Source organism: Lissotriton helveticus, chromosome 1_1 (genome assembly GCF_964261635.1).
Source record: "Lissotriton helveticus chromosome 1_1, aLisHel1.1, whole genome shotgun sequence".
NCBI lineage: Eukaryota > Metazoa > Chordata > Amphibia > Caudata > Salamandridae > Lissotriton > Lissotriton helveticus.
The window spans coordinates 1872408140-1872435000 of NC_136057.1; the positions used below are offsets into that span (position 1 = coordinate 1872408140).

The window sequence follows — 26861 nt, forward strand, 5'->3', positions numbered from 1 at the left end:
CTTTCTCCGCATGCAGTGCTAACAAAAGTAAAGAGTGGGAAAGGCGACATTAAAACAATCAGTAAGCATCCTTCAAAAAATGCTTTAATGTTGTCACAGTTTGGAAAGTGTGAATAAAAGCATTGCTGAGTTTTTGCAGCTCTCCACATAGCATTTTCTCATGGGATCTGGAGAGGTTTATACAGGAACGAGTGGTGCCCTGGGGCTGGCTAGGTGACAAGCTGCAGAGGTTACCAAACTCGTTCTCCATATGGAATGAGAGAATCGCATGGATGAGCTTTTTGTTTTCAAAGTGAGATGATGGGTAAAAAGAACAAATATACAGTTGTGCCACCCACAACCTCATGCAGTTGATTTTGAAGCAAAAAGGGAGGGTTTCTTCTGTGGTGAGCACAAAAGGATCCTTGTTGCACAGAGATGGAGTGTTTTTCAAAGCATTTGGTCATCAGACATGACCTAAGTGGTGTCTATGTCTTCTGGTGAGGTGAAGAGAAGGTAAGGGAGCAGCTAAGGGTGGAGCAGTGAAGGTGAAGAGGCAGGCAAGGTCATCAGCTATTCGCCCAAGCATATCCTTGCTGTGAACCTACCTCTATGTAGACTGTCGCTGGGCCAAGCTATAGCAGTGACTCCATGCAGGATAGTCATTCTAGTGTGCATGTGCACCAATGTAAAATATAAGGAGATGGGAGATGTTGGCTGCAAGGTGAGAAAAAGAAAAGATATCAACACTGTTGCAATTTTAAGCTGGGGGTTAGGGGGTACATGAGAGAAATGCAGATGAGGAAGAATGCAACATGGAGTCTCTGAAGGGGGTCTGCGTGGGAGAGAAAAGCACAAGGGAAAAAGCAACAAGGGGTGAGGAGGGAGAAAGGGGCGTGGCTAAGACTTCAAGCATGGCAGACGTGTGAGCTCGGAGCTCCGTTCCGGCCTGCAGGAAATCCTGTTAATACGGAGGCATACACTGACTTGGTGGCGCAGACACAGACCCCCACACCATACAATTGTGTGAGGGAGGCAGCGGCGATTGATAGCTGTAGCGGAGCAGCGTCAACAACGAACGCAAGGTAGAAGCGAGGAGGGTGTGGCCTGGCTCCCGGGCACGTGGCCTGGAGACACTGCTTCGGCCTACTGCGGCTCCAGAGACCCTGACCCTACTGATGGATTTCACGATAACCCCAGGAGGGGTTACCTTCCTGAAGCGACACCGCGGCGGATGAAATTCCAGTAAAAAACGCATTCGGCGACTCTGCATTGGGAAAGCCGGTGAGCGGAGTAAGAGTCAGCGGGAGCAGCGGTGATTGTGGAGGGGGAGGCCCGGGGACGGCGCCTTGCCTTCTGCGCTGGATGACTCCCGCTGGGGTCTGCCCGGGGCAGAGTCAGGTGCTTGAGATCTACGGATACCGGCTCGTGGACCAGAGTGTTGCCTGGAGGTGGGGATCTGCCTATTGCTTTACGCCCACCCTTGCAGCGGCGGACTGTTGCTGTCCCGGACTATCAGATCCGGACATCAAAGATCCTGGATGGCTCTGAGAGCTGCACGACACGTGGGGCCTGCTCGGAGTCGAGACGACCCGAGACCTGGAGTGCCATGGAGAAGAAACGCAGCTCTGGAGGCGATGGGAGGCGCACTGCGCAGAGACGGCCACAGAGGCCTGGGCGCCCCTGGGCCTGAGGGCAGACCTCAGCATCAGTGGAGGAGCAGCCAGATAGTAACAAGAAGCCGAGGGCACAGCATTAAGTACTTAGAGACAGTGGCCTGCAACTGTGAGAGTGCAGCAGCTGAAGGTGGTGCCGGAGATGTTGTGGCTGGGCATGGGCGCATTGTGCTACTGACTCCCATGAGGATAGCAGAGGGAAGATTCATTTGGCTAACATAGCAGGAGAAGTGATGATCTGTACCGGGGGCCTGGGGGGGTTGGGACCCCCTGGGGCTGGAGACGCAGAGCGGCTATAGCTGGGCATTTTCACTCGGCCTGATGGGACAATGCCCTTCTGCGACCGGCCGGGGTGCAGAAAGAGAACGGTGCTGATGGGCACTTAGCAAATGGGACCGATCTGAGCGCAACTAAGAGAACAGTCAACAGCCTAGTGGGTGCTGGCGACGACGCTGGGGGTAGGGGGACCCGACTAAACCCCAGGAGATACTGCAATAGACCCTGCCCGGATCCTTGTGGAGGACTGAATGCAAGGGGCGGTGGTGACTCCACCTACAGGCAGAGTCAGACCTGGAGCAACACCGAGAACTCCACACGAGTGTGGAACACACAACGGGCAGGTAACGGCCCACTTGAAGACTCCCTGACTGTGGAACCGAGAGGCATAGACCTCTTGTGGAGACCTGGGGGGGGGGGGGGGGCGACGACCTCAGGAGCACAGACTGTCACACGGACGATGTACCAGTAAACAATCATGCCCAAGCCGAAGCAGAAATCAAGGAGCACACATCCCGCTACCAGGGAACCCTCGACTCTAGTGCTGGAGAGAGGTGGCATTGAGGGCACTGGCGAAGATGATTTCCTCCATTCGCACCTGGACAGAGTTCTAGCAGCCGTTGCGGATACCAAAAATATCCTCCAGCAAGACATTGGGTTGGTCTCGTAGGTTTGGGACTCTTACAAGCAGAGCATCGTAAATTAGCAGACAGAGTCCGAGAAACTGAGTGCACCATAGCGGAGATATGGCCGGAACACAAACAACACGCTGCTAAGTTAGAGGACCTCTCCACCAGACTGCCAATCCTTGAACAGCGGGCGGAGGATGCGGAAGGCCATAACCGCAGGAATAACATCAGGCTCATAGGAATTCCGGAAGGAGTGGAGGGACCCGATATGGTTCAGTTTTTAGAAAAGTGGCTATGCTCAGTTGTGGCACGGAGCTCTTGTCTCAGCTCTTCGCTCTGGATAGGGCACATAGAGTGCCAGGTCGGCCTCCTGCCCAGGGGGTCCTCCTAGGCCGGTGATTGCCAGACTCCTTCACTTTAGGGACCGGGACACGCTCCTCCGGCACTCTTACACTCACTGTCCATACATAGTCGAGAACAGCATATTTCCGGACTTCACGGCCAGGGTACAGACCCAGCGGCCATCCTTTATCAAAACTAAAAAAGCCCTTAGGAAAGAAGGAATACAGTACTCCTTTATATTCCCAGCAAAGCTGAAAATCATACTTGATGGAACCTCACACTTCTGCGACTATCCGGAGGAAGTCTGGAATTGGATGGAGGCATATAAGAAGGGTGCACCGTCCCCTACCGAAGAGATCGCCACGCATAATGACAGGACTGTGGCCATGCAGGAGGAGGCCGCAACACAGGCATAAACTAACGCAGGTGCAGAAGCCTACGGCCTCGCAAACTCTTCAAGAGGGGCAAGCTGCGCTGCAAGCAGTGGCACAAAGTATCTCACCTTCGCACCAAGATAAAACAACGGGGACAATGTCTGCATCTGTCGATGCATCAGATGAATCGGGAGACTCTCTTGAAGCTGATCCCCCTGTACCAAAGCTCACACCCCGATCGGCATACAATATTGTGTAGTGGAGGCTGTTTCTTGAGATGCTCCCTGAACTGGTATCTATCCTGCATCTTCGGAGCTGCAGGTGGCGGGAGTGAAACTGTTGCTTGATCCGACAATGGGGGCGCCACATGTAATAAACATGTACTCCAGATGGAGTACTATCCTAGCTGACTCCTATACCCACCCCCACCAGAAGGCTTCGCCCAGGTGTCTGACAGCGACATTCTGATTTCATGTACTGTTTGGTTCGTAAGTTTGGGTGGTTAGCGGTTGCACTGCTGCCCTTGGGTTGGGATGTTGGGTTTTTTCAAGTTTATGTGAGCATTCAGGCAACAAGGCATAATGATCATAGACTATGGCAGGCAGCCCACGGCACTAGACACTTATGGCAGGTACATGTATAGGCCCTAGATGGTTAAAGTTCCTCACATGGGATGTTAGGGGCATGGGGTCACCGACAAAACACTACAATATTCTCAGCTATATTAGGTGCGGAGGAGCGCAGGTGGGCATGCTTCAGGAGACACTCCTGACCCATGAGGAGGGACAGCGCCTCAGACGTAGATGGAGGGGGAAACTATATGCCACATCATACTCTTCCTTTTCTAGAGGGGCCCTTGTGTGGGTATGCCTGGGAACCCCCTTTGAAGTGTTACAAACTTTAATTGACCTCGAGGGCAGGTATATGTTGATTAAGGGAAGGCTATTTGGCAGGGAGATATTGGTGGGCAGTATCTACGCCCATAACCAAGAGCAACAGAAGTTTATTTGTAAACTCTCCAGCCCACTTGCAGAGACGGCCACACAAGATATAGTGCTGGGGCTCTATGATTGTGTGGTGGACACGACCATAGATAGAACCACACCACCGCTGAATGGCGCATTGGCTAATCTCAATGCGAAAGCTTTTAGAACTTGGATAAAACACTGGGACTTATGGAGGCTACACCACGGAGGCTACACCACGACCAGGTCAGGGATTACTCGTTTTATTCCCCCCTGTACCAGTTGCACATCACACTGGACAGGTTTCTCTGTTCATCCCACATCAGCACACACATGCTCAATTCAGAATACTTGGGATGTACACTTTCCGATCATAGCACCTTGCTTCTGGCGCTCTCCCTAACTTCCGAAATAGCAGCTATCCCGACCTGGCGTTTAGATCCCACTATGCTGGAAGACACAAGCGTCTGAAAGTCCCTGCAGGCCTCTGTAACTGACTACTTCTCCAAAAACCAGGGAACGGCCAGCTCTTCACTGGTGGAGTGGGAATCTTTTAAGGCGGTCATTAGAGGACACTGTATGGGGATGACAGTTGGGGCAAGACGGGAAATTGTAAATGACCTCCGACAACGACACACTGAGATTCATGCGCTTGAGATTGGACTTGGACCCTCAGTGGATACACACACACACACCACTATCCCAAGCCAAGAGCACCTATAATAAGACACTAGACAGACTGAAGACATTGGACCGTAAGGAAAACCTAAAGAAAAAAGCACACTGAGGGTGGGAAATCAGGTAGGCTGCTAGCCTGGCTATTTCAACCAGAGACTAGGGGATCCCCCATAACTAAACTACAGACAGGGGACGGCACCATAACTTACTCACCTAAAATAAAAAATGCATGCTTCCTGCATTACTAGGAGTCCCTATATGAGCGCCCACTGGTCCTACCGGAGAATCAAATCCAGGAATACCTAGACAGAACCCCGCTGTGGTCCATTGATGATGTGGCCGGAAATGACCTGGGATAAGTGTACACGAAATTAGAGCAGCGATTAAGGCCCTAGCAAAGGGGAAGAGCCCAGACGGCCTACCAGCCGAATTTTATGTGACCTACATTGACCAGCTTACACCCCACCCCATTAAATTATATGCTGACTCATTGGAACGTGCTCACTTGCCAGCAAAAACTAAGGAGGCCTTGGTAGTGCCCATCCCAAAGTCTAAAGCTGACACCCTAAGGGTCACTGAATTTCGACCACTGTCCATGTTAAACTTGGATTTCACAATCTTAAGTAAAGTATTAGCTAGCAGATTACTCCCACACATGCGTGCGCTGGTCCACACAGACCAGAATGGGTTTAGCCCCACTAGATCCACATCGGGCAGTCTCAGAAGGCTATACTAGGCACTTTTCACCGCGATCTCTCAACCTACCCCATCGCAGTGGTTATGGCAGTAGATCTCGAAAAAGCTTTTGATTCTCTGCGCTGGAACTTCCTGATGAAGGTAATGCATACCATGAAGCTGGGAGGGGGCTGGATCAAGTGTGTTGAGCTACTATACACTCTCCCGTTGGCTAGAGTTAAGACGGGCGAATGACATCCTTCTATATCTGCAGAGTGGCGAGGAGGGGATAACGGATGCAATAGATATCTTAAACGCATACGCCAACTTGACCGGCCTGAGGGTAAACCACAATAAGATACATATTTTCCCAATGTATCCCGCGGTCCCCAGGCACTCCCGGCGGGCATCAAGTGGTCCCCACAATCTTTTAGATATATGGGTAGCCAGATTTTCCATGACCAAAATGATCTCCTACAAGGTAACTGAACCCAGCCCTCTGCTTACTCAAATCAGTAGTGACCTTCTGGCGCTCCCTTAAACTCCCCACCATGTCAAGAATGGAGCTCTCCATAATACTCATGATACCGTATTTACTTTACATTTTTGCGAATTTACCGGTGGTCATCCTGAAGTCCTGGTTTAAAAAACTGGGCATGTTATTAAGAGATTTGATATGGGACTGGGCCGCAACAGGGTGTCAATAATTATCGCTCAGAGATCGCCAGAAAGTGGTGGTTTGGGTGCCCCGGATTTTGAGGCATACTATCTGGTAGCCCAGCAGTGGCTGGCTCAGTAGTTTGAGGGGATTGGCCTGGAGACACCTGACTGCTTGCCCGGCAGTGACGTTAAACGGGAATTGTTGGCTTGGTTGACTCCCGAAGATGCGTGCCCGATCCCGAGATGCCCTGGCCACGGTGGCTTGGAAATGCTGGCCTAGAAGCACTATGCAAACGCCAGACACTGCGTTGTACTCACCTGCCTCCCATTGGTGGGACAACCAAGGGGTAAAGTTAAAATCTCCTTCTTTACTGGGAACCAATTATGGGTTTGGGAAGACGCAGAGCTCTCGAGGACAAGAGACCTGTATCTAGAGGGGGCACTGATCCCGCTGGAGGATTTGATTTCCCAACCCGACCTGCATTGTGGGCAATTCCTGACCTACCACTAGATGCAGAAAATCTTGCAGTCCCTATGGGGAGCGGGAACATATGAACCACAAACTTTTACATGCTACGATCATACTGGGGTTCGCGAGACATCTCATTAAGTGGCTTTACCGGACCCTGAGAGAAATGGTTGCGGATCCACTACCCACACTGCGACAGAAATGTGAGCTAGCCATAGAACACACTATTGCCGTGGCAGAATGGAAACGAGCGCTGAGACTGCCCAAGACAATCTCCAGGAATGCTCGCTTCAAATATACCCAGTTCAACATTCTTCATTTGACCTATCTTATCCCGCACAGACTCAATATAAAATGGGGCAGGACTGGCAACAATTGTCCGCGTTGTGCACAGCCAGATGCTGACTTTAAGCATATGGTCTGGAGCTGCCCATCCCTTTCAGCATACTGGCACCACATCCTTGGATCCATACGCACAGTCTTGGACCGCGTTGTCCCCTACACAATGGACACATGGTGTGATGGGCTTATTCCGCAGGCCCAAACCTACAAAAATAGGCAACTGATTTATAGATTTAGCCCTGGTGTTGGCTAGGAGAACAGCCCTCAAATGGAAATTGCCTATTGGCCTTGGCATCCGACAGTGGGAGGAAGATGTTACGACCTGGGCTCGGGCGGAAGAAAGAGCATTGATAGAGGAGCACAGTAGGGGGATAAGACGCCGCCCTATAGCAGACCTGTGGTCGGGAATAGTAAGGGAATGGGAGACAAGGGACCTAACTGAAAATTATGGCTCCCCTGCAGCATCTCGAACCCCCCTTCACAATAAATAAATAAAAACGATATATAGCCAATGGACTGAAATCACCGACCCCGCTAGGCGACCACTAGTGGCTCTCTGCAACCTACTGACGGATATAGCATATATATAGCAGTTGCCTGCCACCAACCTGAACTGATGAAGATATACATAGCCTCACTTTTGCCATTAGATGCTCTTGTTGTTAAAAAGGTTTATGTAGAGTACATGTTTTACATATAGGATTAACTGTTAAAATATAACTTGCGGTTCATACTGGCCTGACCTAACCCTGACCTAACATATTTTGCTGAACCTTGTTGCCTTGTAAGGAGCGGAAGAACAGGATATGTGCATGTTCCTCCATTTTATTTCTTCTTTTTTCTCTCCTTCCTTTTTTCCTGATTTGCTTCTGCACCCCCGAACTTATAAACCGAAAATAGTTTACAATTCTGACATTAAACATATGGCTATAACATGTAATAACTGTGCAATACGTAATACATAGATGTTTAAATAAAAAGGGGGGGGGGAGAAGTGCAAGGATGAGAGGAGTGCAGGGGATAGAGTGAGAAGCGTACAGGGGAAACAGCTCGAAAACATATGCACTCTCATGGAGTACTTAAGTAAAAAGAAAAAAGTAGCTCCCTAAAAGCAAGCTGTGTAAGCACATAAGCTAGCTAATCAAAGAAATAACGAGGAAATGTTCCATGGGAGGGACAAACACAAGACTGACAGGCTGTGACAGGAATAAGAAGCAGGCAAAGGAGAGTGACAGAAAATCCAACCAATGGTAAGCAATGGGCAGGCTGCAAGCCCCTGTACATACTTGATACGCCCCAGTATGTCTTTCGCAACCAGATAGCTTGCATGTCTGGTAGGCTCAAACTAACATAAGCGCCACCAACACTGAAGAAGAGTAATCAACAAAGGGAGTTATACTAAGCAGGTGCAGAGTCAAAAGAAAAAAAAATAGTTAACTTAACATGCAGAGACAGAAACTTGCCAATGTTACACTTTGATCCCTATCATTCAAAACCGAAGCAAAAAGGTCTTTTGAAAAACTGCCCATTATATCACCAATCTCTACAGACCAATGCATGAGCAGAAAGACAGCAATGAGAGAGTGGTAAAACCAAAAGTTTTACATGTTCGCAGCTCTAAAATAATTCCAATCCTATTTCCATTTATCCTTCAATTTTGATTTGCAATAATCCTCATGTCTACTGAGAAGGATTTTCTACTGTGGTGTTTGTAAATGAGTGGCAAGATGGTGCAATTTGTTTAATATAACTAATCAATCTTCCTTACTGCTCCAATTGTGATCCGATTAGGGACAGGATGCATCAACAGTTTTGCACAGAAATAATTCAACTATCCCCTCAGAAGTAGGTTCTTTGCACAAAGATGAGAGCATTTCAGTTTCCCATGGTCTTAATCCAGCAGTGTTGAAATAAGCACTAAGGTATGCAGTGCTTTTATACCTCATTTATATGTCTTATAAAACCACCATATTTGTTACATAAACATTACTGTAGACAGTTGCTTAATATCGTGCAGACCTCTCCGCACACATCAAGCATTGTAGAAAGAATGTTCATTTTCTAGGTAACAATACTAGCTGGAACTCTATTTTACGCGTACAATACATTTTGTTTTATAAAAAAATGCATTAAATACAGACATCAATTTAAAAAACAAATCGCCACCATAAAACGGCAACTTAATTGTGATCCACTATAAGTTATTCATTACACCTAGTTTTTGACCACTTTAAAGGCTTCCTCTTTCATTGATGGTAACACGTGGGTACAAAATAACAATGGGAGAGACAGGGAGACTCAGGAACACTCTCTTGATCCCCGGTTTAATGCAAGTAAACAAGAAAAGAGAGGTTGAAGTATCAAAAAGCCACATAGAGCGAAACAACTAGTGGAACTCACATCCTATTTGGGTGGAGAAGAAAGCCCTCACACACCGACCTAGTCAGTGTCATGCTTCATCATTGGGGCCCGCCAAAGAGGCCGAGTGCCTCTTTGGTGTGCTGCGACGCCAGAAGACTGCGGAGCTGGTAGTGTGAAATGGGCGTGTTGTGAGGTAAATTAAAGGTAAAAAGTGTCTACAGGGTATCTACAAAACATTTTAATGAATGATCCCTAGGACACAGTTAAAAGGTTTATGTGTCTGAATTTAGTGCCAAAGGTAATGGATGGTTAATTCAGAATTTAATCAGTCAACATGTTTCAGCCTTAAGGGGGGTTTCAATTTACCTAGGCATTCGTCAGGACGGAATTAAACCCCGGCGGTATGGACTCTCTAATCGTCCACCCTGACCTGGGGACGTGAAAGTGAAAAACGAATAAAAAAGTGATAAAGTGCATAAAAAAGGGTGGAAGAGCGGGATGCTCATTCCAAAAATACTCCTAGTTATGGAGTGTATCTGCACCTGCGGAGCGAAAAAACACAAACAAACACAAAAGACATACAAACAATTAGTTGTAAATATGTGCCATTATGTTTTTGTCCATGGTGCTCCATAGTTGTGGCATCAAATGTGCTCCCAAATAGACGCTAGAATTAACACCATCCACAAACCCTATAGGGATGATACCTCTAGCTCTGGGAAGTGAAGTGAAAAGGGTGTTTATATTAAAAAGCACAAAGTAGCTAAATGAGGGGTTAAAACACGACAGAGGTGCTCCAAGGGATCAATGGACCAAAGGTCTGTGACCCCACTGAAAGGTTTCATGAATACAAAACATATCTCACTTTAAAATATGGCGCTAACTGCACCATGGGTCTCGGGAGGGGGGTTGGAGCGTCCCTGGCACATCCTAAAAATAGAAAGAAGAGGCTAGAAATGCACAGAATCGGGTTAGACTTAGCTCGATAATGTAGTTGTTGGCCGATCGTCCTGGTGAAGTTACTCACGCCCTCAGCACTCGCAGCCCGCTTATACACCTGGTATTTCCTCAAACCGGACCCCGACGATGGAGAGCGGGGCCGGTGAGTGAGTTTAAAAGCTTGTTTCTCTGCCTCGGCACTCTTCCGGGTGGGCGTGGCCTCGCGGGAACGAGGCCAAGGAGCGCGCCGCCCTAGTGAGAGGGGCGCGGCGTGTCTCCACAGTGAGGCTTGGATTTTGTAACCACTAGGAGAGTGGACTTCAGAAACAAACAAAAACAATGCAGCAAATGAAGCCTGTGTTGAAACAGCTATGGAGGCGACGTTCTGGCAACATGTGTGTTTCGTTTAGTTTGAATGCAAATGGTGGGATAAACAGAGTGGGATGCACTCAGTGCAAAGATGTAGTTCTATTGGAAAAAAGGGGTAGATCTATTAGAAAAAAGGGTAAGTGTGACCCTGTCATTACAAATCATACTGCCCAACCGAAGAATCGTTGATGTTCAAGGTAGGGGAGTTTGATATGCCAAATGGATGATGCCCTGTAAGCATTGTAAGGCACGATGTCTCGGCCAGTGAGCAGAGCAAAGAGATGGAAAGGAGATCTCTATATCGTAACCACTGCTATGATAGTCGTGTTCTAAAGTATGCATACCAGGTTCCCAGAGGGATTACAATGTCACACAATATACAGATACTAAAGATGTTTTAGTCACTTTGTTGGAAAGTGAACTGAAGGAGGGCTGCGTTGCAGTTGGCAAAAGACATGTGTGATGTGTGCAAGAGCACGGAATGTTAGCCCAAAACCGTATTCCACGGAATATCATCATTGAGCCCAATGATGTTGGTACCTAGGCGGTACACCCAGCGCTGCTCCTTTTCAAAAAGCCTACTGGAGACATTTGTGGTACCAGTAATTGCCTCGATTATTGTCCATTTCATATCATTGGTGGTATGATTAAAATCCAAAAAATGCCGGCTCAATTTTGTAGTTGCTTTTTTACACCTTATATTACTCCGGTGTTCACAAATACGCTGTTTCACTTTGCGTGTAGTCATGCCAACATAGCGTAAGGAACAAGGGCATGTGATTAGATACACCACATTGGTTGAATTGCAGTTGGTATGTACAGTCTGTGTCTAGGTTTTCCCCTGTTCCAACGTGAGTGTTTTTGAGGCCTCCGTTAGATGGCACACGCTACAATCTGAACAAGGGTAGTGCCCTATGATTGAAGGCAGACCCCATGCCGTCGTGACTGAAGGGATTTTTGGGTTTGTCTTCTCTTTTGGGCGAGTATGAACCAGAGCATCCTTCAGACTACGACCCTTTTTGAAGGAAAAGAGAGGTTTATCCCAATCCTCTTTCACTGATGTTATAATGCTCCAATGTTTGTTTATTGTTTTCTTCATGTGGTTAGACAGACTATTGAATGTAGTTACACAGGTGAGTGGTACCACTTCTTGATTGTTGGTTTTCTCTTCCAGCACAGCTTCTATCGGCTGGTTTCTTGCTCTCTTGAAACCCTTACTAAGGGTTGATGATGGATACCCCCTATCTCTCAGTTTATCAGTGAGACCAGAGGCGTGTTCCTTGAAGTCTGTTATTGTGCTGCAGTTTCGTCTCAGCCCCAGGTACTGTCCATAAGGAAGGTTCTCCTTTAGGGGGGGGGATGGAAGCTGCTGAACTCTAATAGATTGTTCTTAGCTGTTGGCTTGTGATGAGTTTTTGTGGTTAGACAGGTGCCAGTCACCGAAATTACTACATCAAGGAAGACTATGTCAGTTTTGCTTATAGTGTTAGTAAATCTCAGGTTGTGGTCAAGGGTGTTGATCCACACCAGAAAGGACTCAAGGCCAACATCACTGCCTGTCCATAAAAGCAAAATATCGTCGATGTAGCGCTTCCATAAAAGCATGGAAGGTCTAAATTCCGCGGATGGTCGCAGGATGTATTGAGCTTCAAAATCTGCCACATAAAGCCCGGCCACACTAGGGGCAAAAGTACTGCCCATGGAAGTCCCCGAGCATTAAAGGAACAGTTTGTCCTTGAAGGAGAAAAAACACGTGGGTACCACAATCAAAGACAATGCCAGAACAGGGAACTTTGCATTGTCGTACTGTAGAATACTGTTGCACTCCAAGCCCGAAATGGTAAATAAGCACAATTCGTCCTCAAAGTCTATTCAAAGAAAGATTAAAAGGCCCAACACCCCCTCACAAAAATCCTGAGCAGAGCACTGGTGATCCCTAGCTGCAGAACAGTCCAATCGAGTCAAGTCCGTGCATCCTGTCACTGACTGCATATTACGCCGACAGAACCAGACTGATGACCAGAAATGTCAACATTAAACTGAGACAAAAATAATGACTTACTACTAGATCTTATACGAAATCTATTAGGTTCACAAAATATCATTATCAAGATGTCAGCATTTTTTGGGATCATCAGAGGACACTTGTACCCTATACTAAGTCCATGTTATATTCAGCCAGGCATTACTATAACATGATGGGGCGACAGTTACAAGCAAATTTAGTTATTCTGGGTTACCTGCTTACAATACATTTTACCTCAAAGGCGACCAGTGCATTACAATTCAGATACTCAACCTTTAGAACTTTCATCCTACCAACATCTGGTCCAAGACAAATTTCCTGGCCTTAAGGAACTACACGATATGCATCTCTTCTAACTTCCGTGGCACAATCTCTTTAAGGGATTCAGTGTGTTCTACTATGGCATACAACTATTCAAAACTTATCACTCTCAGAAAAAAATGTCATAAAAACATGAATGCAGCACATAATTTATCTCCAGAATTTAAATCTGCCCATTATCACTGTACTGGACTACGGTCCTTGACACTCTAAAAACAAAATTGCACACGATACAGAGATAACTCTCTATGAAATGTTGATGGTACAGAACTGGTTTGATGCGCTGGAGTGGTATCTGTGCAAGAGAAGGCTTTAAATGATGAAAATGTACGCAACCAGTAGCCTAAAATGCACATCTAGCAATACTGCACACACTTGAGCAGAACACGATTCTCTAACGTGACAAAAGTGGGCACTTCCAAAAATTAGCCCAAACATAAATATACTAGATAGTCATAGCCCTCTTTAATGTGCCCCACGACCCTCTCTACTCAAAACCTTATTGCTGCCCCACCCACTTTCTTATTCATACCCATTCCCAATCGCCGAACCCAACACACTGAACCACATGTTTTGGGACAAGCTACAGCACTGCAATACATCACCGGCAAGAGTTTACCCGCAAGTGTCCCTCGTCCTTGCAGGTCTCAACCAACTTTGGGAAATTCCTACCAATTTTCAGACATTCAGCATCTGGTCATGAAGTCCCTCAAAACTCAATCTGTTTTAGAGGACAAGGCCACACTAGCAAAAAGAGCGGGTGGATAACACTCAACAACTATGAAACTATTGCTCTTTAAAATTACTTCACTACTGGTTACCCAGTTTTTATCAAGCTGAAGTTTTTAAAATACCAGCTGGGGCTATTCCCAGTTAAAGATCATATGGCACCCTGGTTGCGTGGTAATCTCCCTGTCGTCTGCCGACTCTGTGGGGGCGATAAGGAAGACCTGTTGCATCCAGTCTGTTCCTGCAACACTGTCCACACAGAAAGGAAAAAAGGAAATGAATGGGGTCCCTAGTTTCCCAAAAAATTGGGAGAAACAGATGCCTACTACAAGTTAATACTAAGGAAAAGTATCACTGTTCTTTATATGACAACTTTGTTTTTAACTGTTGAATGAATGTTTGTGTTTATTTGCACAGTCTTAATTAACAACTCTGTTTACAAATCTCTAAATGCATTTTTTGTGCATACTTGAACCTTTTTAAACTGTTTTTATGGCACTGTTATGTTTTTATGAATATATCATTGTTTGAATAAATTGTACAATTTTCTACATATCATTCTAAAGTGTTTTTTATGATTATTATTCCTCTATCATTGTGAGTTATTACATGTGTGGTTATGGCATATAAAGAACAGTGATACTTTTCCTTAGTATTAACTTGTAGTAAGTAGGCATCTGTTTCTCCCAATTTTTTGGGAAACTAGGGACCCCATTCATTTACTTTGTACTACTCCTCGTCCCTGATTGGACTTTGAAGGAGACCTCCCTTATTTTTCTTACACACAGAAAGGAAACCACTATTAACTAGGGCATTCAGCTAAAGGGGAGTTTGAACAAGAAGAAGGGCTATTCTAGCTTGATATTGACCCAGGGGACCCCCAGCTCAACTGCAGCTTTGTCAAATTGTTGCTAAAGGTGGAGCAAAGATTACACCACAACGCAATTTGTTCAGCGCAACAGATTCAAACACAGCTTAAATGGTTACATCACTTTTAAGGTACAATATGCCCTTCCACCAAGGCAACACTGGGGGCGACACTGGCTTATAAAGCTCTGAACCTGATTTTCCTCAGTCAAAACCTAAGAGCTGTAAATACACTTGAATCCAAAGTTTGAAAACAAACTGCTTTCGCTGTCTATGTGACATTGACCTACATAATAACATTTAATATGCTATGATAACGCTTCTTGTTTTCTAAAGCACTAATTTCCACCGTTTTTTATTACTCGATACTTTTAAAGTGCAATGCAAAGACTTAATTTTAAAAACTGTTAATTTTATGCACATCGTGTATACTTGTATATATAGCCTGTGTAACTTTTATTGCAATGCTTTTAAGTAACTTAACAATAATTTTTAATAAACTAAACCAGTAATTGCTGACCTTGTCCTTACGATAACTTGTACTCATATCCTGTTACGAAGTAAAGATGTTTACATGTAGATGTCAGTCATACATAACAGACCTGATTCAGGCGGGAGACTTCGGATTTTTTTTAAAGGCCAAAAGTAAATTTATTTTAGCTTTCTCATGCCTAAACTTGCCGCCCTTTCAATGCAAGACAAACCCCGTTTCTTTTTTCAAAATCTCCCTCTTTCATGTACGTAAATGTTATAAATGTGACATGGATGAGGTGTGGCTTACGGTAGGTTTATTAAGGTATGTGGCATTAAAAAGCTCCCCACCAGGTGAATGTTGATACAAAATCAGCCTTAGTCCTCCTGACTAGCGGAATCTACTGCACATCAGGGTTCTACATTATCTCACAGACAGCAGACACTAAATAGACAGCATACAAGACAGAATATAGCAATGATCCGTGTTTATTTACAGCCCCAAAATAATAAGTAAGTGGCAGATTTACAAGCCCCCTGCGCCACCAGTACGTCACTTTTTGTGACGTACTGGTGGCGTATCTTACTGCTTCATATTTACAAGGACATGAAAAGCCACACTGCGTGGCCTGCACAAAAACAATCTCCCCAGGACGCAGGCATCCTTGCACCATGGTGCAAGTGTGCCTGTGCCAGCGCATGGCTGCAATTTGTGCGGCAGCGCAGGGGTAAGCACAGAGATGCGACATATTGTTGTAAATATGTTGCATCCCTCCGCTTAGAAAGTGACTCAATGCGGCGCAGCCAAATGGCTTGTGGAATGCACTGAGTCACTTTCCTTGTAAATGTGCCTCTAAATGTTTTAGTACTAATAGCCGTCATCCGTCTATTTTTCCCTGTTCCCCAACCACAGGTACAACAGACTTAGAGTCCATAAAAACAATATGAACTAATCTACAAGTCCCAGAATGCACAGGTTATTGTTTAAAAGAGTCGACTGGTCGAGGATGTCGTATATGAAACTGGGTAACCTACCAGCTATGTCTTATGTCCCGTTTTCCTACTTTGTTGCTTGTATCTAGCTCTTTCTATATACTGCTTAAAAACCGTGGCCAGTTAGCTAACCCATGACACATTCATCCTGTCCTGGAATTTTAGCCACCTGCATGTTGCCTTTTGAGCTATAAGTTTCAAAGTAAGGACTGAAACATGTCATCATCCAAAGTGAAAATGGCGAAAAAGTCGGTACAACCTAGCAGTGTCGTTTATTTAAAAGCAATAAACTTTCCATTAGGCATATCACCACCTGGCAGGTATAAGTATGGCCACAACACTGAACACCAAGAAAACAATTCAGGGATTTGGTTTTAATACATATCATTTGGGGCTTAGTTCAACTGAAGCACACGAAGAATACAACTTCTAGCATACAAAACGAGTGAAATTAAAGAAAAGAGCTGGCTAATAAGACAGGAGCTGGATAATAGGTATCAGACGTACTTAGAGTGACTTAGGGACCATAACTGTGCCTCCACTTTAGGTTTTGTTGCCACCTTCCTTTCCACCACTTTAAGAAAGTCACTGCCAAAGCACAGGCAGCACCGTCTACCCCCATCCCTCTATGCCCTTTTGCCACTTGTTCCTTACCACAGGAAGTCGCTGCTCTTGTCCTGGTAGCCCCCGCAGCCCCCCGGCATCTCCTGGAAGCCGCTGTCGCCGCTGCACAGGGGGCTTAAGAGCGGCCTCTTCCTACTTGGGCCTCGGGCCCCGCCGAGCCGCCCCAGACCGGGCCTGGGTGGCGCAGAAGAGGACGAGGGGGGAGACGACGGGGGTCCACCGGACCCAGCGGGGGCTGAGGAAGAGGACATGGCGAGACTACGGCGCCGTCCACTAGCCCGGTCTCTGTCAGCAGCGGTAGAGCAATAAAGGTAATAAAAAAAAAACAATGTCTGTTGAAGGCGGGAACAATAAAGATTTAAAAGTCCATCACTGCCGCGTACATCGTGGACAATAAAGACTGTTATTGTAAAGCTAAGGGTCTGCGGACCCAGCGTTAAGTGCCTTAAAAAAATCTCGCTGGATAAGAATTAAGACTATTGAAAACATATTATCTATCTAGAAGTGAAACAATAGAGGTAATAAAAAATACAGATGTTCGTGGACGGATTTAACGACACAAGTATTTTGAAAATAGCATTTCTAGGTAAGGTCGGAACACTAAAGTACCTCGAATAATAAAAACATGATGTCAGCGGTTGTCACTGCCCACTTCCTGAATCTGCCAAAGAGCTAGAGCGCTACATTCCCAATGTAATGTGCTAGCTGCGGACGCCATGACTCCCGAGGAAACGGAGTTAAAAGCAATTTGTGATGAAGGTAGAATTGGAGCAGAATGTAGTTGTTCCATGTCGTTATATGCTGGAGTATGGGAGCTCCCGATACATGCTATATATCGTTCCATGCATTGAGCATACGTATTTAAAATGCTTTCAACTTTGTCTCCGTAAAATACCTTATAACTGTTGCATCCATGATGTGTGTCCCAATTGCATACATGCCAACATTTTCGAGCAGGTAATTGGGATTAAAAAACTGTATTTCCCCATAGATTTTTTATTGAAGCAAGCAATTTCAGGCGGGACTCGTACAGCCAAAATAAAGCTATTTCTGGCTCCAAAAAATGGGAGTCTCCCGCCGGAATCGGGTCTATGGAATATGTGCAATTGTGTTATGTAAGTGGTACCATGAAGAGCTCTTAAGTTTCTTGGTTCTATGCCAAGACCAGAAATCAGGATTATGCATCACCCATATACATGCCAACATTTAAGAAGAGGAAAGGGGGATATTTTAGACAAAAAGTCAGGAGATTGTTTATCTCCTATTTTTTGGGGGGTTGCAGTTTTATGTAGTACAAACTCGACCCGAAGGTATCAGAGTGATTTACATGAACACCAGTTGTGTTACAGACGGACACATACTTTTTATTTAGGCATAGAGAGATTAAGTGATCTACCTAGAATCACAGGATGGATGTTTGCGCCTTCCCTCAGACTCCCCAAAGTCAGCAGCTCTAGCCATTAGGCTACACTTACTTCTCTCAAGTACTGAATCGGGTCTACTGTCATGTATGGAACTTAGGGCCAGATGTAGGAGGCCAAATACCGGTCGGTAACGGCCGATTTCGGCTGTTACCGACCGGTATTTGGAGTTACAGATGTAGGGAGCCTTAAATTTACCGATTCGGTATATTTACAGATTCAGTAAAATTACAGATTCTGTAAATTACCGAATCGGTAAATTTACCGAATCGCAAATTTGTGATGTAGGTGGCACTGAAAACAGTGCCACCGGCCCTTAAGAATTCGTTATTTACCATGACATACTGTGTCATGGTAAATAACGAATTCCTGTGTACATGCACATCTGTGCATGTACACCTGTGCCATGTGGCACACATACATGCCCTAAGGGCATGTATCTGTGCCACATGGCACACAAGCCAGAATCAGGGGTGCAACATGGTGTCAAAGTGACACCCTGTCCCCCTTGCAAATTCGGTAATTTTACCGAATCGGTATTTACCGATTCGGTAATTGACATTGATTCCTATGGGCCTCAGGCCCATAGAAATCAATGGCAATTACCGAATCGGTAAATACCGATTCGGTAATTACCGAATCATACAGATTCGGTAAAAATTACCGAATTTTTTCCTACATCTGATTTACCGAATCTAGAATACCGAATCGGTAAAATTCGGTATTCTAGAGTCGGTAAATCAGATTTACCTACATCGGGCCCATAGTGTTCTACTGCAGGTTCAGATGTCAGAAACGCAGATACATGTTTGTATCCCTTACCTCTCAGGAGCACTGAGAAAGTGCAGGCAGAGAGTCTGTGACAAAAATGTTGTGCACTGGCCTACAGGAACAGGTTACTGGCTGTAAAAACTACGAGTCTCACTAGACCAGTCCCAGCTGCAGCTGGCAGAGGAAACAGGTTTTTGAATGCAGGAATCTGGAGGTGGGAGACAAGCTGTTAAATCGTTGTAGTTTCCCGTCTGAATCGGGAGGGTTGGCATGTATGGCATCACCTTTCTTCACTTTAGTTCTCAGCAGCTGTTGTCAAGTCCTTTTTCTAACAATAAAAAACACATTTCCCCAAATCAAATCAAAAAGTTAACAACAGAGTCCACCAATAAGCTGTTTCTGGCCACTATAGTCAGGGCACAAGTCGGGGGTACACTTAGGTACACGTGTCCACACACTCTTTTCACAGGGTGGACGCCGTCCCCCCTGCTAAGAAGTTGGGACCACAGAAATATGCTCAACTTGTCCCAGTGTAATTTCCAGCCACCGGGACACGTTCAGGAGCTTTTTTTCACCTCCAGCTGGGCCGAAGTTAAGGGGCCATCTGCCTCCTCTTGTTTGAGTATCCTGACTGGAGGCAGCTTGGAATCTCATACTTAAATGTAAATGCCACAGAGGGGAAACAAAGGCACACAGCTTGCTATCTCTTCACAAGTACTTAAGAGAGGTAACTATTGCCTTTGTTTAGTCCCTGTATATAATAGATGCATGCACTGTAAGAATGTCAGGTGTGTTGGCCTGTCCCAGTATTTACACAAATAACAATTTCAATAGCACTATTTTATTTCTTTTATAGTGATGGCGCGGGATTACGAGTTCAGGATTTTCACTAACACAGCATACTCACCTGGGCCCACAAACACACACACTACTAGACCGGTAATCACCCTTTCTGCCTATCAGGGGTTTATTAACTTTTAGGACTTATACCTGTACACCATGACTTACCAAATCTAAGTCCTAAATCTGATGGATCAAAGGAAGTTAGAATAATAGGTAATAATATAACAATTACTTTTATAAAATAACCACAAACTTGGGCTAAGTTTTAAACACTTTATCTATGCAATGTTTTGTGAGTCAGAGGCCACAGTAGTGAAATTAGGAACTTTGCAAGTAAGTAACCAATTATTAAAACATAAATCTGGCAGGACTTTAAGAAAATGCCTTTAGACATTGGTACTTGGGTAGGGTGGAAAAGGGAAAACGGTACAAGGATACCACACAAATTATATTTACCTAGAATTTTGCGAGGACCAGCCCTGGCCTCGGGCTGAGACAAGAGAAGGGCTCCCGACTAATCAGGTGCCAACAGGACAGGTGCAGGACAGGACAGGTAACCTCCGCTAGTGTCACACTACTCTCTACGGCTACTCTCGGACCCCAACTGGGTAAATCGATTCTTCTCCTTCAGCAAATTCCCGATTCTTCTATCTGAGTGCTCAACCAGCACTCTGCTCTTGATTCTCCTTCAGCATACGTTGGGTCAGTGACAGGTCTGTGACAAGTCAGACAATCTAACTGACTAAGCCTACCTTAGTTATACCATTTCAGTGAGTGTACCACCTTATTTGATTGGTCAGAAAGACGAGGAGAGGTCATCACACCATACTAAGATGAGATCATTTCAATTCGATATAGTTTATTAATGTTCCCGCCCATAATTTACTTTCCCATGCTTTTATTCCACCCAGCAATATTTGTTTCAAATCATATACAATGTATTAAGTACAGTTCATATTTTTTCCTCTCCGGGGGTCACGCGGTCAGGTTCCCAGGAACATTGCGAGTAAGTCAGGACTTTGGCTGCTTGTCAATGTCAGCGGCTTCAAGGTTTTTCTGTGATCATCTGCGCAGACACAGCCTTTTAAAAATGGAGTTTGAGAAACCCTTCAGGCCCAAAATACAAGCTATCAATGAAGTCAAAGAGAGACATATTAGAGTACAAAAATAAATAAATGCACTGTATACCCCTTATTTCTACTCTAACCCCATTACTTTATTTTAACTATAGCATTAATAGTTAAGCAGAACACACACGTTTTATTTTGAGCAGGAGCATGTGCATTAGTATGTGAAGCATGAAGCGGCCATCTTTGGCACTAGTGCGCAGCTGCAAAGAGTTCCCACCAAAAGCAGAGATACGTCACACTACATAGATGTAGTAGACACATGCGCAGAAAGATTCCCACGTTTTGCGGCGGCACATTAAGACGCTCAGGTTACTGTTTGTAAAAGCACATAGGCAAGCTTCCCCTAGATACTAGAAATGTTGTGTAAAGCAGTTTTTAGTAATCACAAAACATGTTGGTTAATAAGTTACATGTTATTTTGAGAGGATTGAATCCTAGCAAGTTTCTGTACGTGTGAAACCTTGCTCCATCAATCTCCTCTTTGATGGTATTCTATACCATCACTAATTTCTGGAACCAGATGCCAACTTTAGCATTCTCCCAATTAAATTTCTTCTATTACTTTAGGATTTCCTTTATCTATTTTCTTTAGGAAACCCTTCATTCTTTTGTAAATATCCCTTTTCATTTCCTCAAGTTGAATTTCATCGTATTTTTGTTTGTTTCTTTTCTCATTTACTGCATACCACTTTCTGTTTTTGCAGCATTTGCACCAGATCATTATCACCAAAATCAGTAGTGATATTTCCATTATTGGCATCAGCACTTGACCTACAATACTTTTTCCTACAGTAGAAAACCAACTACCTACAGAGGAGAGACCATCAGTTAGTCTCTTCCAAGCACTATCAACTTCCAGTGGTTTCAATTTTTCTTCCAAATGAGTAGTATTTCTGACATACCTTCCAATGTCAATACTTTTATCAGGTATGTAAGTGCAACAATAACCATTAATCTTACCGCAACGAATTCAGTATTGATCAGTAAGAATCCTCCAGCAGTGTCAGTCGATAAGCGATCCACCACTGTAGACAATTTACAAATTCTTTGAGTATTCAGAATTACTCCCACTGAAGGTATCAATGCACTACATATATCTCCTACAATTTCTGACAAACTAGCTCTTTTATGTCGTGTTATTCCATTATTCCGAAATAGCTACTCCCATACCAATGATCAGGCCGCTTAAAATAAACTTTATTCCCACAAATATAATAGACTCCAGGAAATAGTGTATCCGTTCCCCCGTTTAGTCCCCAACCCCCAATTATTAGGAAATTGTGTTCACATTCACTGGAACCAATGAATACATTGTTACACTCTGTTTTTAACCTATGGAGACAGATTTTCCCCTTCTTTTCAAGTTCCAGGGACATAGCAGCATGAGTCTTGCCAGTTGCAATAGAATCTTCCCTTTCAGCCCACTTAGGTATTTGAGGTTTCTGTTCAGTAGCCTTTCTATGGAAATACTGTCTCCTTTTCTCTACTAAATTAAAACATATTTTCTCTTCTTCATATAATTTACATGTTAAGTTGTCTTCATGTGCTTCAGCTATATCTATTGTTTTCATTGTTAGAAAATATTCACCCATACACTATGAGTCTCTACTGCTAAGGACAGGGTTCATGTTTCTGCGTATAGGAATTTCAGAAGAAAATCACATCTATATTAGAATAATAATACTATAACTTTCCAGTTCTATAAAACAAGCTAGCTAAAATGCTACATGAAATACCATATGTCAGTGGTAAATGATGATATGTGACTCTTTCTGCTACTGGTGTCGGTAATTTCATACAGACATAGCAATCACCAACTTTCCATATTTTCTACATAATGTACTAACAGGTTAGCAAATACATTTAAATCCGTCTCATTTCTATTTTTACTATGGTGTAATTCTACTTCATCTGGTGATCTAATTCTACTCTGTCTTGTTTAAGGTTAGCTACCTTTCCATGTATACTAGTGTAATTCTGTTTATTAACAGCCACCAAGTAAGGTATTGCTATTGTCAATCCTAGCCATGCTATGAACACTTTCAATATACTACATATGCATGTTCTACAGCATGTCTTTATACAATTTCTTTTCGAGTTTCCAGTAACTCTATTATCAGCCATTTCTGGCTAAGGAGACTTAGCCCCTCTTTGTAACTTAACACAGAATATAAACAGTGAATTTATTTCAAGTTGGTCTCACTTCTTCAACAATTTGATCAGCAATCAATTCTTCATCACTTTCATCATTGATTTCCAGATTTTCAAAGTACTCGAGAATTACATAGGTCCATTCAGGAACTTTGAATTTATTATACAATCTTTTCAAGCGTGGACTTCTTCTGGTTTTCTCTGTGGAAGGTCCAGACTGACTTGAAATTTCATCTACTTGGTCTGGTTCTTAACTTATTGTCTTAAGGCAATATTTCAATCTTTTGACAAAACTAGGCAAAGCATCACCTTTTCCGAGTCTCTTAACTGGCACTGTGCTTTCAGATTCTTCAGATTATTTTTGTTTTCATTGAGTTGTGGCATACTCTGATTTACGTCGTCTTCAAAATTCCTCTCTATCAGACCTTGTCCAGGGCTTATTGTCTCTTCCGTTTCTGCCTGGATGGGTTCTTCTATACTAGTCTGGCCTTGTTCAGGAGTTTGTTGGATTTGTGTTTGGCTTCGTTCTCTTTCTTCTTCCTGAACACATTTTTCTATACCTGTCTGGTCCTGCTCAGGTATTATAATCTCTTGATTGTCTTCTGCCTGAGCGTTTTCTCTAGTATATGTCTGTCCCTCCTCAGACTCAGAAGTTCTGGTGGAGGTTTTGTCAGTCTGAGTGTATTGCTCTTTCCTTTTCTGGTCCTCCTCAGAATTACTATTAGCTTTGATTTCTGTAATCTGAGTGCGTTCTTCTATTCCTGTCTCATCCTCACTATCACTCTGGCTATCTCAATATGTTTGTCTTCTTGTTCTTATTGTCACTTCAGGTATGTCGACTATTGGAATCCATTCAACCTGACTGGTGCTCGGTTGTTCTTCATCAGCTGCCTCAGGATCTATCACTTGGGACTCTTCAGCTGCACAACCTTCAGCCTCTACTTCGTCAGGTTCAGTTACTCTTTTAGTGTGGCGGGCATGAATCCAGTTTGGAATTCCTTTGCACTTCACAGCTGTGGTGGTAACCAATATTACTTGATGTGGTTTTCCCCACCTTGATGCTAGGCAAGATTCCCGGGTGTGATCTTTTATCACTACCCAATCTCCTGGATTCAAATCATGTGCTGGAGTCGAATATCTGGCCACAGCGTCTTCCCCAACCTGGTGAGAGATAGAACGCACTTGGTCAGCCAACTCTTTGCAGTACTCCAATACCAAATCATCAGATATATATAACATCTTGTGTCCTGGCACACATGCTTGCCTCATTGCCCTTACCATGAGTATCTCATGGGGACTCAAGCCTGTTTTCTTATCTGGTATGCTTCTGAGTCCCATCAGGACAAGAGGAAAAACATTAGGCCATTCCAATCGGGTAGATTCACACTTCTTTCCCAATCTTGATTTGATTGTGCCATTCAGCTGTTCTACTACTCCAGAAGCCTCTGGGCGGTATGCACAGTGCAGCTTTTGCTCAATCTTGAATGTTTCACAAATTAATCGAATTATTTCATTATTAAAATGTGACCCTTGGTCTGATTCAGTCATTACTGGAAAACCAAAACTAGGAATGAGCTCTCTTAAAAGGAGTTTAGCTACAGTTAGGCTGTCATTCCTCCTGGACGGGTATGCTTCTACCCATTTGGAAAAAACGCAAACAATAGCAAGGAAATATTTTAATCCTCGACAAGCAGGTAACTGAATGAAATCAAGTTGGAGTCTTATGAATGGACCTTCTGCCTTTCCAATTTTCCCACCGGAAACTACAGTTTTCCTACCAGGGTTCATTTGTTGACAAATTAAGCATCTCTGGCAAAGACTCTCTGCTATGCTCCTGAACCTTGTGCTAAACCAATCCTGTCTAAACAGTCTTATCATGGCATTTCTGCCTATGTGTGTGTCCCCTTGATACATCCTGACCATGGGTGCAAGCATACAGTCAGGTAATACTGGTCTCCCATCTAAGTAAATTATCACACCATCTTCAACTCTTCAACTGACAACCTATTTTCTCCCATTCTTCCTTTCCTTTGGGTTCTGCTTAGTTTTGTAGATCTTTCACTTACTCCCATGTACCTAAACCCCTAGCAGAATAAGTTGGCAGCTGATTCCACATGCATCAATTTTCTTGTTTACTGCCATTTTGTACTTGGCACAATGTTGGGCTACCTGGTCAGCATAACGATTACCAGCTGCCACTTTGTCATTTCCAGATTGGTGAGCAGCACACTTGACCACGGCCAATTCTTTTGGCAATTGAATTGCTTTAAGTAATTATTTTACAAAATGTCAATTTTTAATAGGAGTTCCTGAAGAAGTCATGAATACCCTTTGCATCCACAGCTGGCCAAAGTCATGAACAACCCCGTAACCATACTGACTATCAGACTTGACTCCTGGTAAATAGGATGATTCGACTATACAAGACAATGTACATACAGCATAAGCAGCACTCAATCCTCCTTCCTCATGACGCTTACAAGAGCCATCTGCAAATAGTTCATGTTCAGGATCTTTTAGAGGTTCTTCCTGTATGTCTGGGCGTGGTTTAGTACTGTATTCAGTGAGGTCGATATAATCATGTTCGGCTTCATTTTTCACTTCTTCAAAATGTGAGTTTGGTAACAGGGTTGCCGGATTAGAATAGTACACCTGACTATTGTCACATTTTCTGCACCTAGAATAACTCTTTCATACTTAGTCAGCTGAATAGGAGTAAGGTACTGAGTGCGTGTTCTGGTTAACAGAATCACAAATGCATGTAGGACATACACGGTCAGAGGGTGTCTCATGACAATGGATTCACTTTGTTCAAGACTCATGCAAGTTGCAGCTACAGACTTTAGGCACCCTGGTAAGGCTGAAGCCACTGGGTCAAAAGTGGCAGAGAAATATGCCACAGGACGTTGCATTAGGCCATGTGTCTCTGTTAGGACTGAGAGAGGACATTTGTCTCTTGCATCACAGAATAGTGCAAATTATTTTGAATAATCTGGCATGCCTAATGCAGGAGCTTCGCATAGACTGTTGCGTAATTTTAGGAAAGTAGTCATGCTTTCATGATCCCATTCAACTGGATCTTTTGCCCGTTTCTGTGTCAGTTGAATCAATGGTTTTGCTAGTACTGCAAATCCCACAATCCTCTGCCTGCAGTAACCTACAACTCCGAGAAACATCCTGATTTCTTTCTGTGTCTGAGGTAGTTTCATGTTTCTAATTATTTTGATTCTTTCTGAAGTCACTCTTCTGACCCCTCTCTCTATCTGGTGTCCCAGATATTTGACTGATGTGGTACAAAATTGCAATTTTTCAGGTGACACCTTATGTTCTCCTTCATCCAAATGATTCAGTAATGCAATTGTATCAATGATGCAGTCACTTTGGGTCTTAGATGCAATCAGTAAGTCCTCTATGTACTGCCCCAAAATGGACTGTCCAGGCAGCACCAAGGATTCAAGACATTTTTTCAAAATCTGATTAAAATTGATGGACTTTCCGTGTACCCCTGAGGAACACGATTCCAAACGTAAACATGCTCATCAAATTTAAATGAAAATAAAAATTTACTGTCTGGATACAATGGAATGGAGAAGAAGGCATGGCATAAATCAGGGGTCTCCAACCGGTCGATCGCGAGCTACCGGTAGCTCGCCGAGACCCTGTGAGTAGCTCATGACACTTGCTGCTACATTTAGTAGCCCTTTAGTGTTGTTTGGGCTGTTTAGGCGTTTTTCAAGCTGCACTGCCCGCCCTCACCCAAACCGCCAGCTCAGATTGGCT

At 44.2% G+C, this 26861-nt stretch overlaps 1 protein-coding gene across 1 annotated transcript in view; it reads right to left on the minus strand.

The window, feature by feature from the left end:
- The window catches only part of COP1 (COP1 E3 ubiquitin ligase), a 922999-nt gene extending 905627 nt beyond the window's left edge, over positions 1-17372 (minus strand). Inside the window, exon 1 of the mRNA XM_078642019.1 lies at positions 16796-17372. Coding sequence (XP_078498145.1) covers positions 16796-17016 — 221 coding nt within the window. The 5' untranslated portion in view covers positions 17017-17372. The remainder of the gene's footprint in view (positions 1-16795) is intronic.
- Between the last annotated feature and the right edge of the window lie 9489 nt (positions 17373-26861).